This window comes from Sus scrofa, chromosome 12 (assembly GCF_000003025.6).
Source record: "Sus scrofa isolate TJ Tabasco breed Duroc chromosome 12, Sscrofa11.1, whole genome shotgun sequence".
NCBI classification, from domain to species: Eukaryota; Metazoa; Chordata; class Mammalia; order Artiodactyla; family Suidae; genus Sus; species Sus scrofa.
The window spans coordinates 23,580,785-23,594,829 of NC_010454.4; the positions used below are offsets into that span (position 1 = coordinate 23,580,785).

Sequence of the window (14,045 nt, forward strand, 5' to 3'; positions counted from 1 at the left end):
CTATTTACAATGCATGGGAAGAAGAGGGGCTGGGTCCAGCCCTTCCTGAAGGAACAGCCCAGCTCAGATCAGTAAATCAGGGGTGTGTGTGTGTGTGAGAGAGAGAGAAAGAGAGAAACACCAGGGATGTTTTACTACGTTCCCTCTTAAAGGGAAGAAAATGGGGTCTGTGTGCCCGAAGGAGCAGGCACAGCTGGAAGAACAAAGAGACAGGCAGGAGAGGTCTAGCAGGGGGGACCCTGGCCCCTCCCCAAACTATCTGGGGAATAGGCAGCTCCCCATGGTCACAGCGTTTGGAAGGGGGGTGATTTAGAGATGGAAAAAGGCTGGTGTGGGGAGCAACCCTGGGGAGAGTCTCTGAGCTTCCTCTGTGGAGCGGCCTCAACCCCCTTCTCTGGCTCTGACAAGGGGGCAGGGGTTTGCTGGTAGGATCCCTGGGCACCAAAGGCAGGGGAGTCCTGGCGGGGGCGGGGCTGGAAGAGGGCAGGAGTGGCAGAAGTTGCTACTGGAAACACTTTTGGACAGTGACTACACACATTCGCACACACCACCCCTCCCCCCCCACCCCCCTCCCCAGACACACATACACAACCCCCCACCTTAGCTGGCAGCTAGGAGCTAATGGGGGGGGCGGGGGGAGGTGAAGAGCCAGCATCACCCAGTGTCTTTTCTTTAGTCTGAGACTTAGGGGTTCCCGATCCACACTTCATTGGCCGCCAGGGGTCCCTAAGTGCAGCCGCAAAGGCTCAGAAGGGCTTGTCTGTCACTTATCTAAGGGACGGACGTGAGACCCCTAGCAGCCGATCTGTCCCCCGTGCCGTCACTCCGGGAGCCCCCCTCCCTCCCACTTACACTCTGTGTCCAGCCCCGGCCTTCCCCTCTGCCCACCCCATACCAACTGCAGCGCACAAACTGGAGACGAGGTCTCAGCGCCTCTCACTTGCACCCCATGCACCCACCGGCAACCGAAAGGGGGTGCGAGCAGAGGCGACTCCTGGGAAACCAAGGGGCTTGGGGTGGGTTGAACGGTGCTGGGAAGGTGCGGGGGAGAGAAAGGCTCACAGACACTGATGGAGGCGGGAGGCGGCCGAGCGGCGCGGGGGCTGGCTCTGCAGGCTCCCCGGGTCCCCGGCGCGGGCGGCAGCGAGGCGGCGGACGACGGGGCCCGCGCCTTGGTGGACTCCAGGCTGCTGAGGCCCGAGTCCTTGTTGTCACTGTGCGCCCGCGGGCCCGCGGGCTCCGGGGGCCCCCTCCGCCCAGCTCCTTCCACTCGTTGAAGTTGAGGTCGGTCAGCGGGCTCTGCACCACCACCGTGTGGCGGCGCCAGCTGCTCCGGCGCCGCCGCGTCTCGGGCGACAGCGGCCGCCGCAGCCGCACGGCCAGCATGTCATCGGCGGTGCCGCGGAGGCGCAGCCGCAGCGCCTCGAGGCGCGAGGGCCGAGAGCCCAGCGCCGCCGCCGCCGCCGCCGCCACGGCCGCCGGGGGGCGCAGCGACTCCTGGCTGCTGGACGAGGCCGAGCCCGGCAGCCCCGCGGCCGCGCCCTCGCCGTCCGCGCGGCTCCGGGCCAGGCGGCGCCGCGCCAGGGTGTCGCCGGGCATCAGATGGTGCGAGCTGAACGAGGGCCGGCGCGCCGGGCGTCCCCCGGGCCCCGCGCCGCCCTCCGTGTCCGTCTCCACGTGGCTCAGCTCGCTGCGCTCGTCGTCCGCCTCGTCCCCCGCGCCCGGCCGCCGGCCCTCCGCGCCCGAGCAAACGCTGCGGTCCATGGTGGACAGGGTGGAGTAGCCCGAGACGATGGAGCGCGTGTCCGCGGCCGGCCGCTCCTCCGGCGCCGCCGGGGGGCTGAGGCGCCCGGGGCCTCGGGGAGGGCGGCGCCCGGCAGCTGCCCCTTCGGCCGGTCCTGAGCCCCCGGTGCCGGCGCCCCTTCCTCGGGCTTGTGCGCCTCCTGCTCCGAGTCGTCGTCCGTGCTGCTGCCCAGCCCCCGCGCCTCCCGCCGCTTCTTCCGCTTGCGGTTGACCGCCGAGATGAAGGAGATCGCCAGCATCTCCCGGGCGTACGGCTCCTTCTTGGGGGCCCACGAGCCCTGTGCGGGAGGCGGGAGACAGGTCAGTGTGCCGGAGGCGCCCGGGGAGCCTCAGCGCCACCCCGCCCCCGCCACGCGCCCCCGCCACGCGCCCCACACCAATCTCAACAGGTCCAAGCCAAGCCCTGCACCTCCATAGGCACATGTCCACTCTTCCTCTTGGAAGCATCACTATCCCCTCTAAAGACAAGCCCTCTGCGCCCCCCTCAACCTGAAACCTCCGGCTCGGCCCCTCCTCCAGGTCGTAATCCAGACTCTCAGCTCTTGCCTGTGAGCTGGAGGCTGGTTTCTCACCTCGCTCCAACTTGCATCCAGTGCAACATAAATCCTCTTAGACACAGCTCTGGTACTAATAGGCTCTCAACAGCGAATGACATTTGCCAGTCTGAACCCATTTCACATGTACTATCCTGCGGTTGTAATACCAAAGTCGGCAGGGACCTTTCTGGAACCACAGCTCTTCCCTCCCTCCCCACTCACTCTCACCTGGGAAACCTGCCTTTCCACCAACGCAGCAGATACACACCTCTCCAAGGCAACCTGCCCAAGTTCACGTCACTTCCCACCACATGTCTGCATTTTGGCCATGCCACCAGCGCCCCATCTGGACAATCCCCAACCCTAGACCAATCTAACCACCAGCTCTGCTGCCAAAGCGGCTAAAAAAATCCTGCACAATCTGATGGTTTGGATTGAAACTGCCTCCAAGTTGTGATTTACGACCCGGAGGTGGGCAACTTTCTGCCACTGTTCTCACTGCTAAGCAACTTGGATGTTTTTTGGTCCCAGCCTTCCATGATCCCCCAGCAGAGCCCAAGCTGCCCATCCTCCAACATGGTTTATATATATATACATATATTTTTTATTTTTTGGTCTTTTTAGGGTCGCATCTGCAACATAGGGAAGTTCCCAGGCTAGGGATCGAATCTGAGCTCTAGACACTGCTCTACGCCGCAATGCCAGGTCCTTAACCCACTGAGCAAGTCCAGGGGTTGAACCGGAATCCTCATGGATACTGAGTTCATTACCACTGAGCCACGTCGGGAACTCCCAACCTGTTTATTTTATTTATTTTAGGGCCACACCCACAGCATATGGATGTTCCCAGGCTAGGGGCCAAATCAGAGCTACAGCTGCCGGCCTACACCACAGCCACAGCAACATGGGATCCAAGCCATGTCTGCAACGTACACCACAGCTCATAGCAATGCCAGGTCCTAAACCTGCTGAGTGAGGCTAGGGATGGAACCCACGTCCTCTGGAGACTCGTCAGGTTTGTTATTGCTGAGCCACAACGGGAGCCCCCAACCGGTTTTTAATCCTCCCTTTCTGGGCTCCCTTCTGTCTCTTGGGAAGCTCTTCTTTCCCCTTTTACCCACTAAGAAGCATCGTTCCAGGGCTCTGTTTTCAGCCCCTCCCCACCTTCATTTAGGGATGAGCTCTTACTCTCCCTACTAGGCCCAACTCCAACTGGGCAACTCCTGCACAGCAACCTCCCACCCAGCCTTCCCTTTGGCTGAGCTGGGAAATCCCTTTTCTGTTCTCATAGGCCTTGGAAAATGCACATACGCCAGTTCCTCTCACATCAGAATGGCTTTGTTTCCACAGCATGCATATCGGACCCTGAGTTCCTTGAGAGCAAGGGCAGTGGCTTATGTGTGTTTGCATCCATGACTCCTAGCACAGTGCTCACGAAATGTTAAATGAGGAGATCCCCTTTGTGGCTCAGTGGGTTAAAAACCTGATATAGACATGACTTGGATCCCGTATTGCTGTGGCTGTGGCGTAGGCCGGCAGCTGCAGCTCCCGTTCCACCTCTAGCCTGGGACCTTCCATATGTTGGTGTGACCTTAAAAAAGCCCCCCTCCCAAAAAAAAAGAGAGAGAGAGAGAAATGTTAAATGAATGAACAAATGGGTGAATGGAGTCCCCTGAGCACAAGGATCCCTGTAGAAGCCGATGCCAGGACTGGTCCCCTACTGGGCTGGAATGACCTGCCCTTCATCCCTCCTTTTTTTTTTTTAAGACTGCACCTGCAGCATATGGAGGTTGCCAGGTCAGGGGTCCAACTGGAGCTGCAGCTGCTGATCTAAGCCACAGCCACAGCAATGCCAGATCCCTAACACACTGAGCAAGGCCAGGGATTGAACCCGCATCTTCCAAGAGAAATGTTGGGTCCTTCCATCCCTTCTCACAGGCTACCTCCTGTTTCAGCTGCAGTGTAATATAGGAATACCTCAGAGATAGTGCAGGCTGGATTCCAGGCTACAGAAGTGAAGCTAACACCGCAATAAAATGAGTCTCATGAATTTTCGGTTTCCCAGAGCATATAAAACTTATGTATACACCGTAGCCTATTGGCGTGCACTAGCATTATGTCTAAAAAATGTACACTAACTTAAAAAAAAACCTTTATTGCTAAAAAAGGCTAACCATCATCTGAGCCTTCAGAGAGTTGTAATCTTTTTGCAATAGTAACATCAAAGATCACCGATCCCAGATCACCATCACAAATATAATGAAAGGCGTTCCCGTCATGGCGCAGTGGTTGACGAATCCAACTAGGAACCATGAGGTTGCGGGTTCGATCCCTGGCCTTGCTCAGTGGGTTAACGATCCGGCGTTGCCGTGAGCTGTGGCGTAGGTTGCAGACGCGGCTCGGATCCCGCGTTGCTGTGGCTGTGGTGTAGGCCGGCGGCTACAGCTCCGATTGGACCCCTAGCCTGGGAACCTCCATATGCCGCGGGAGCGGCCCAAAAAATGGCAAAAAGACAAAAAAACAAAAACAAAACAAATATAATGAAAAAAAAAGCCTGGCATGTCACAAGAATTATCACATGTGACACAGAGACACAAAGTGAGCAAATGCTCTTGGAAAAATGGTGCTGACAGATTCACTCAACATAGGGTTGCCACAAACCTTCATTTTGTTAAAAGAGAAAAAAAAGCAGAATTTCCATCACAGCTCAGCAGAAACAAATCTGACTAGCATCCATGAGGACGCAGGTTCGATCCCTGACCTCGCTCAGTGGGTTAAGGATCCGGTGTTGCCGTGAGCTGTGGTGTAGGTCTCATATGCAGCTTGGATCCCACATTGCTGTGGCTGTGATGTAGGCCAGTGGTTACAGCTCCAATTAGACCTCTAGCCTGAGAAACTTCCAATGCCATGGATGCGGCCCTAAAAACCAAAAAAAAAAAAAAAAAAAGCAGTATCTGTGAAGTACAATGAAGGGAAGTATGAGAAAACGAGGTCTGCCTGCTGGAATCTGGAGACCCAGAGATGCTGCCTCTGCACCCTACACACTCTCCTATCGCTCAGTTCTGATAAAGCTGGAATCCGTTGGGGATTCAGGGTTCACAGGTGTGTGGCTCCTGGGCCCTGGGTGCCCACCCTGTGCGACTCCAGAGGGCTGCAGCTGTGTGACACACAGCACTGCTGTGACCAACCTGAGGCCCATGGCAGCCAAGGCCGATTTCTTTCCTGGCCTTTGCTCTCTGACTCATCTGATCAAATGACCTCTCATGCTGGCTAGTTATAGAAGCAGTGAGGTCAGAATGGTCACTTCCAGGGAATGCAGGGGTCACCTCAAGGTCAAGGGGTCAGTCCAGGAGAGGCTACAGGACACCACGTGGCTAAGCAGGAGCAGGGGGTGGAGGGGACAAGGAGCTAGATTCGGGTCACTATGATGAACCTGCTCCCTGCCACAGCAGTCTTGAGGTAGAGTGAGCTCCCCGTCACTAGAGGGTGTGCAGGCAGAGGCTCTAAGGAGGGGTTACAGGGAACCCCTGCACCAAACTAGAGCAGCCTTCTTTCTTGCTGTCCAGTGCTTCCATCTGACACATTATGAGCACCTGCTTGGTGTCAGGCACACTGGTCTCACTGGTACTTGACCAGTGCATAGAGATCCAGACCAAAAGGAGCCCCTACCCGCCCCCCCCTTTGTTTTGCTTTTTAGGGCCGCATTCTTGGCATATGGGGCAGTTCCCAGGCTAGGGGTCAGATCAGAGCTACAGCTGCTGGCCTACACCATAGCCACCGCAAGCCCAGATCCGAGCCACGTCTGCAACCTACAGCTCACGGCAATGCTGGATCCTTAACCCACTAAGCAAGGCCAGGGATCGAACCCGCAACTTCACGGTCCCTAGTCAGATTCATTTTCACTGCACCATGACAGGAATTCCCAGAAATGAGCCCATTTGATCAGCCAACATTGAACTAATTTCACCCACTACTATGGAGAGAACTCTTCCCCCCACACACACATCAAATTCATATGTTAAATTCCTAACCCCCCAGTGTGATAGTATTTGGGGCCCTTGGAGGTAATTCAGTTTAGATGAGGTCATGAGGGTGGGGCCCTTAGGGTGGCATTAGTGCCCTCATAAGATGAGACACCAGAGAGCTCGCCCTTTCTCCCTTGCTCACTTTCTCTCTGAGGACACAGTGCGAAGGCGGCCATCTACAAGCCAGGAAGAAAGCTCTCACCAGAAACGGACCGTGCTGACACCTTGATCTTGGACTTGGAGCCTCCAGAACTGTGAGAAAATAAACTTCTGTTGTTAAGCCACCCAGTCTACGGTATCTTGTTGTGGCAGCCAGAGCTGATGAAGACACATCCCTGGTCTTCAAGCTCTAACCTAACAGTTGGGCAGGGCCCGCCTGAGGTCAGCATCTTGTTCTGGCCCTACTGGTTCTGCCTCAGAGGGCAGGCTCTGGAGCAGGCGACAAGCTGGTCTAAAGAACAGGCTTGGGCTTCCCTGATTTTCTCAATCATTTTCAATTTCACGGATTTTCCTTATTATAATTTCCTTCCTTCTGTGGGCTTTGGGCTCTGCAAAGACCTTAAAAAATAATCATATCTCAGCCATATTTGTTGTTAACCCAATATAATCCCTATGCCCGTAAATAATATGAGGAAGCTGAGGATCAGAAAGAGGTTAGGAAACTTGCCCAATGTCCCAAAGGTACTAAGTGACAGAGCCAGGACGTAAGCCCAGGACTGTCTGTACTTCATCTTTTGGGTGTTTTTTTTTTTTTTTGGTTTTTTTTAGGGCTGCACCTGCGGTACATGGAGGTCCCCAGGCTATGGGTTGAATCAGAGCTACAGCTGCGAGCCTACACCACAGCCACAGCAACGCCAAATCCTTAATCCACTGAGCAACGCCAAGGATCAAACCTGAAACCTCATGGTTCCTAGTCAGATTCGTTTCCACTTCACCATGATGGGAACTCCTTTCTGTACCTCTTTTTTTTTTTTTTTTGTCTTCTCAGGGCTGCACCCATGGCATATAGAGGTTCCCAGGCTAAGGGTCTAATCAGAGCTGCAGCTGCCAGCCTACACCACAGCCACAGTGACGCAGGATCTGATGTGCGTCTGTGACCTACACCACAGCTCATGGCAACGCCAGATCCTTAACCCACTGAGCAAGGCCAGAGATCGAACCCACAACCTCATGGTTCCTAGTTGGATTCATTTCCGCTGCACCATGATGGGAACTCCTCCTTTCTGTACTTCTAACCACTGGATGACACTGCCTCCAGGCCACCTAACTCCCAAACTAGATCTTCTACCACACCAGCTACCTCCCCAAGCACTGCCAAGGTCAGCGACTTCTCAGTCTACCTCGTGTCCAAGGTGGTATTTCCTACTTTCCTTCCCCGTGACTATCAGTCTTCCTCAAGGAGCCAATCACATTCTCCCAATTCCCTTGACCAAAAAGCAAAGTGGGCCGGCTCCTACAAGGGTATAACTTTCCAAGTTGCCATGGCACTTACCTTGGACTTGGCTGAACTACAGGTGGTGGAATCTGTTGGTAAGAAATGAAAGAAAAATGAAAGTTGGATTGGGCGAGGGAAGGCTGAGTCCTGTGAACACAATTCCCTCTCCTCAAAGGCTTCAGAAACCAGGGAGTTCAGACACCTGAGATCGCCCCAGGTCCTGGGAGAGTGATGGCCCTCTGAGGGCATTTCCTGTGGGACAGGGACGGAGCAGAGAAGGATGTCCATCGCCACTTCCTTTTGAGACAGGAAGTGACGTCAGGCTGCTGGCCACGGACCCTCATTGGCCCAGGATTAAGGACAAGGTGGGGGCTTTGCTTTGGCCTAGTTTCTCTCCCCTCCCCTCCTGTCCCTGTTACTCTGAAGCACTGGAGAGAAAAATGCCAAATATCAGATGCAGTCCATGGAAACCACAATAACAAAACACAGCAAACCACAGGTGCTCTGGAGAAATGGAGACCACACAGTGAAAAGACAAGTGGGTGCCCAATATCCACCCCCATTCCCCCACTTCCAGGGCGTGAGAGGGCAGAGGGCCCAGGTGAAGGATGGCATACAGGGACAGACAGGGAGTGGGTGGGGCAGGAGGTAGAGAGCGCTGGTGGTTACAGCCTGGAGAGGTTCAACCTCCAGAATCAGGGTCAGTCTGCTCTTATGGGGAAAGACCTCTACTGGTTTGTTTCTTGCTTGTTTTTCTTTTTATATATAGAGGTTCCCAGGCTAGGGGTTGAATCAGAGCTGCAGCCACCAGCCTACACTGGCAGCCATAGCAGTGCCAGATCTGAGCTGCATCTGTGACCTATGCCACAGCTTGCAGCAATGCCGGATCCTTGACCCCCTAAACAAGGCCAGGGATCGAACCCACATCCTCATGGATTCTAGTTGGATTCTTAACCTGCTGAGCCACAACGGAAACTCCGTAGGCCTCTGTTTTTAATCAGAGTTATGAAGAGAGGTGGCTCCCACTCTCTTAATATTGTTGGGGTACAGAAAGAACCAGAAGAACCAGAGACAAGTCCTGGCAGTGTTGTCTCCAGGACTGGGGAGGCCGACCCGAGGATCTCCTGGGGTCTGATGGGGCAGCGGGCAGGTGCGGTTAATCCACACTCTCGGGCAAGCAAGTTAGATGCCTCCTCCCCAGCTACCACCACCCAGCCCTCTGCCCCCGCCCCTGCCCCCGCCCACGGTGAGAAGAGCAGATGGACTGACCACACAGCAACACACACGGGGCAGGCAGGAGAGTGGCAGCAGGTGATTAGAAGAGACGGGGGGCTCCTTTCTGTCATCTACACTCCCTGTTGTCCTTTGGCCCTCTCCCCATACTGCCTCTTGCAAACTCAGGGTGCTGCAGCATGCCTCTGTCACAGACAGAAGCGATCAGAATACTAAGGGCGGGTCACCCACTGAGTGGGAGGAGTTAGTGGCTGGAGACAAGCAGGGACTGGCTGTTCTTTGGTCCTTGGGCTACTCCCCTCTAATAGGGCCAGAGGCCTGGGAGCAGGACCTAGGGGCTGAGGGCCCAGGGGCTCTGGTTTCGGAAGCAGGAAGAACCAGCACTTGGAGGCGGCTGAGGCAGGAGCTCCTGGTGTACGGAGGCCTCTGCGGGAACATCCCTGGTATCTGAAAAGGCCGGGTCCCACTACCAGCCCGAAGTGGCCGAGCTTGGGACAGAAGAAAGCCACAGAGTGTGGGGGACAGTGGGAGGACAGCCAGGCAGTGCCCAGACTTCCTGGCAAGGGGGATCGGACTTGGCAAGCGCCTCCCTCCTGAGAAAAGGTTTTTCGCCAGGAGTGGGGTCGGGGTGCGTTGTTATCAAGCAGGGGTGACTAGTGCATCAGGGCCAGGTCCTCAGAGCCCCGGACGGTTCTGCCTGCCCAGCCTTCTTCTAATCACCCGCCACTGTTAGTGACCGCGGCCGCGATGCCACACTGTACCCTTTAAATCTCCAACAGGTCCGCTGGAGGAGGGAAGGGGGAGAAGAGAAGGGGCAGAATCCAGGGGACGGGGGCAGAGCACAGGGAGAAGAGGGAGGCGGGTAGAGGGGTGCGAGGAGAAAAGAAAGAAAAATTAAAAAGAGGAATGTGCCCAGGACACAAAGCCCATGAGAAATCAAAGGCTCGGCAAAGAGACCAGTGAAGGAGGGCGAACAAGGCACCTGCCCGGCCCGGGGGTGGGGCGGCTGCACAGATGAGGAGGGGGCGCGACACAGGCCGGGCCTCCCCAGAGAGGCAGAAGCCCCCACCACAGCCCACCCAGTCCAGGGGGGACCCACAGGGACAGAAGCGGGGAAGCTGGGCGTCTGGCCAGGTGTCTGGGATCCCACCCCCTCTCTGCCCTCCCCCAGGCCCCTCCACTCACCTGAACCTGGGTCCCCAGGGGGCACTGTCCTGCCAATGTTAGGCAGGAGGTACTCGATGTTTGGCACTGACTGGGGCTCCTTGTCGTCCACAGGGGTCTGTGAACAGAAGGAGTGTCAGTCAGCACCCCCACGGAACGGGGAGTCCCAAAGACAGGGCTCATGTTCCCTCTGTCAGACTGGGGCTCAGCGGGGCAGGGACTGTGTCGCTCATCAGTCAGGCACTCTTGAGGGCAGGTCCTACGTGCCCCCCATTAGACTGTCTGGTGCCTTTTCCAACACCTCGATTGAACCCCAAAGGCCCGCGCTCGGCTGAGGGCAGGAGCTGTATCTCCCCCATCAGACTGGACCTTCCTAAAACCTCTATCTTCCACGTAAGACTGGAGGCTGGAGTCTGCCGCTGCTACTGGACTCAGTTTCTTTAGGACAAATCTTTTATCTCCCCCATCAGACTGGGGGCTCATGAAGGCGAAAATTTTGTCCCCATCAGACTGGAGGCTCCCGAGGACAAAGCCTTTGTCTCCTCCATCAGACTTGGGGATGTCGTCACGGCAGAGACCTTCACCCCACCCACCTGGGACGAGGGCCCACTTCAGGCCAGACCCCACCCCACAGGCCCTCTGCAATACTCACTCTCTCTCCCTTGTCCTCGTTGTCACTGAAGAACCAGTCTGACTGCGGAGGAGACAAAAGGAAGTGATGGCATCAGCGTGGGAAGGAGCTGAGCGAAGATGGGGAGATACAGGCTCCCCACCTGCTCAGTTCAGACAACCTGCTCAGGCACCTGATGGAAAAGTCTGGACTCCAGTGTCGAAAGGAAACACAGCCCGGAGTGGGAGAGGACACAGGAACAGGTGGGTGACTGGCTCAGGGAGAGCTTCTCTTTGCCTGTCTTTCGCTGACAGTCCGAGAGCATCGCCAAGGCGGGCTCCCTAATACAAACCAGAAGGGGACAGCAGCGCCATCTAGTGCTGGCCAGGTTCACTGCAGGGAAAAGGCCAGCCCTGTGGCTCTACACTGACACAGGAGTGGTACCCTTTTCGCCCCCAGAAAAGGCAAGTGCCAGAGGGAGATGTTAGGAGGGTCCCTGAGGGGCAGTCAAGGGTTTTCTCATAAATGCCAAACAGAAAAGAAAATAAGTGAAAAATCCCATTCAAACATTATTTTGTGAAATCTGAAAATCTTGACGCTAAAATTCTAAAAGTTTTCTGAAACACAAACACAGACTGCTTATAGTTGAACAGTAATGCTTACAGGTGATGCTTCCAAGTATCAGCTTTGACTAGAACTTTCAGCAGCAACAGACACAAGAGGATAAGGAAGTGATACTTTCAATGTGTTTAGAATTTTATTTTATTTTATTTTATTTTATTTATTTATTTTTTTTTAGGGCTGCATCCATGGCATATGGATGTCTAGGGGCTAATTGGAGGGGTCTAATCGGATCAGTAGCTGCTGGCCTACGCCACAGGCACGGCAATGCCGGTTCCTTAACCCAATAAGCAAGGCCAGGGATCGAACCCGCAACCTCATGGTTCCTACTCGGATTCGTTTCTGCTGTGCCATGATGGGAACTCCTCGAATCTTATACCCTGCTAAATTCTCATTTAAATTTGAGTGTGAAATAAAGCTAAGACATCAGAAAGTTTGCTACACAAAGACTCTTTTAACTGAGTTACATGAGCACGTGAGGAAATGAATCCAGGATAGGGCGACAAGCTCTAAGAAGGAAGGATGGGAGTTCCCTGGTGGCTCAGGAGTTAAGGATCAGGTGTTGCCACTGCCATGGCTCTGGTTACTGCTGTGGCTCGGGTTCCATCACTAGCCTGGGAATTTCCACGTGCCATGGGTGCATCAAAAAACAAATAAACAAACAAACATAAAAAATAAAATTAGCATATAGAAGGTGGATTGAAAAGACGCATTAATCTATTAGGCGGGTAATTATTGGGGGGCAGGCAGATCGGGGTCAGGAATGAAGTGTGGAGACAAGGAGACCTGCAATGTTGATTATGACCCTGTGCCACGAACCTCAGTTATTGTTCACCAAAATCATGCATATGATTAACTCAAATAAGCAGCACGGAAGAGGAATAAGAAAGAGATCGAAGAGAAAAGAGTGAGACAGGATAAGGGAGAAATGCAAGCTCTGGAGTTAGTCGCCTTGGGCTCAAGCTCACCTCACGTAAATTACCTAAGTGTATTTGCTTGTCTTTAAAATGGGCAGGAGTTCCCGTCGTGGCTCAGTGGTTAACGAATCCTACTAGAAACCATGAGGTTGTGGATTTGATCCCTGCCCTTGCTCAGTGGGTTCGGGATCTGGCTTTGCCGTGAGCTGTGGTGTAGGTCACAGACATGGCTTGGATCCCGCATTGCTGTGGCTCTGGCGTAGGCCAGCAGCTACAGCTCCAATAGGACCCCTAGCCTGGGAACCTCCATATGTCGCGGGAGCAGCCCAAGAAAACGGCAAAAAAGACAAAAAAATAAATAAATAAATAAAATGGGCATAATATATGAGAATCTACTTCTAGAGCTGTGGTGAGGTTTAAAATAAAATACTGGGAAGTTGCCGTGGTGGCTCAGTGGGCTAAGAATCAGACCGCTGTCCCTGAGGAGGTGGGTTTGATCCCTGGCCTCGCTCACCGAGGTTAAGGATTGGCATTGTCTTGAGGTGCAGTGCAGGTCACAGATGAGGCTCAGATCTGGCGTGGCTGTAGCTATGGTGTAGGCCCATAGCTGCAGCTCCGATGTGAACCCTAGCCCAAGAACTTCTATATGCCGCAGGTTCGGCCATTAAAAAAAAATAAGTAAATAAAAATTTAAAAATAAAATACTGGATAGCTGTTATCTAAAAGACAAGAAATAACAGGTGTTGGCAAGGATGTGGAGAAAAGGGAGCCTTCATGCACTGTTGGTGGGAATGTAAACTGTACAGCCACTACAGAAAACTCTACGGAGGCTTCTCAAAAAATCAAACAGAACGACCAGAGGATCCAGCAAATCCACTTCTGGGTATTTGTCTGAAGGAAACAAAACCACTAACTTGAAAACATATATGTGCCCCCAGGTTCACTGCAGCATTATTTAACCATAACTAAGACATGGAAGCAACCTAAGCATCCCCTGGTGGATAAATGGATAAAGAAAATGTGAGATATATATGAAAAGAAGGGGGGAGTTCCCTGGTGGCCTAGCAGTTAAGGATGCAGCAACTTCACTGCTGTGGCTCGGCTCACTGCTGGACATGAGTTCAACCCCTGGCCCAGCAACTTCTGCATGCTGCGGGCACGGCCAAGAAAATAAATAAATAAAGATTAGAAAAAGGGAAATCTTGCCATTTGCAACAACCTGGGTGGAACTTGAGGGCATTACGCTGTAAGTGGAACCAGACAGTGAAAGACAAATACTGCAAGATCTCACGTATATGTGGAGTTAAAAAAAAAAAAATCTGAGTTCCTAGATACAGACAGACTGGTGGTTGTCAGAGGTGGGGGGGGAGGGTGGCTGAAATGGGTTAAGGTAGTCAAAAGGTTCGAATTTCCGGTCATAAAATAAATCCTGGAAATGTAATGTCCATCTCTGTGACTATAGCCAATAAGACTATTCTGTATATCTGAAAGTTGCTAAGAGAGCAGATCTTAAAAGTTTTCATCACGTGGGGTTCCTGCTGTGGCACAGCGGGTTAAGGATCTGGCGTTGCCACAGCTGCGGCGTAGGTCGCAGCCGTGGCTCTGATGTGATCCCTGGCCCGGAAACTTCCACATGCTCGGGTGTGGTCAAAAAAGGAAAAAAAAAAAAAAAAAAAAGGTTTCATCACAAGAAAAAAAATT

General features: G+C 53.8%; 1 protein-coding gene across 1 annotated transcript in view; it reads right to left on the reverse strand.

Annotated features, from left to right (window-relative positions):
- Positions 914–14,045, reverse strand: part of ARHGAP23 (Rho GTPase activating protein 23) — an 86,242-nt gene continuing 73,110 nt past the window's right edge. The window contains 7 exon segments of the mRNA XM_021067077.1: positions 914–1,129; positions 1,132–1,251; positions 1,254–1,856; positions 1,859–2,081; positions 7,857–7,888; positions 10,218–10,314; positions 10,849–10,890. Of these exon segments, the coding sequence (XP_020922736.1) occupies positions 1,059–1,129; positions 1,132–1,251; positions 1,254–1,856; positions 1,859–2,081; positions 7,857–7,888; positions 10,218–10,314; positions 10,849–10,890 (1,188 nt within the window). The 3' untranslated portion in view covers positions 914–1,058.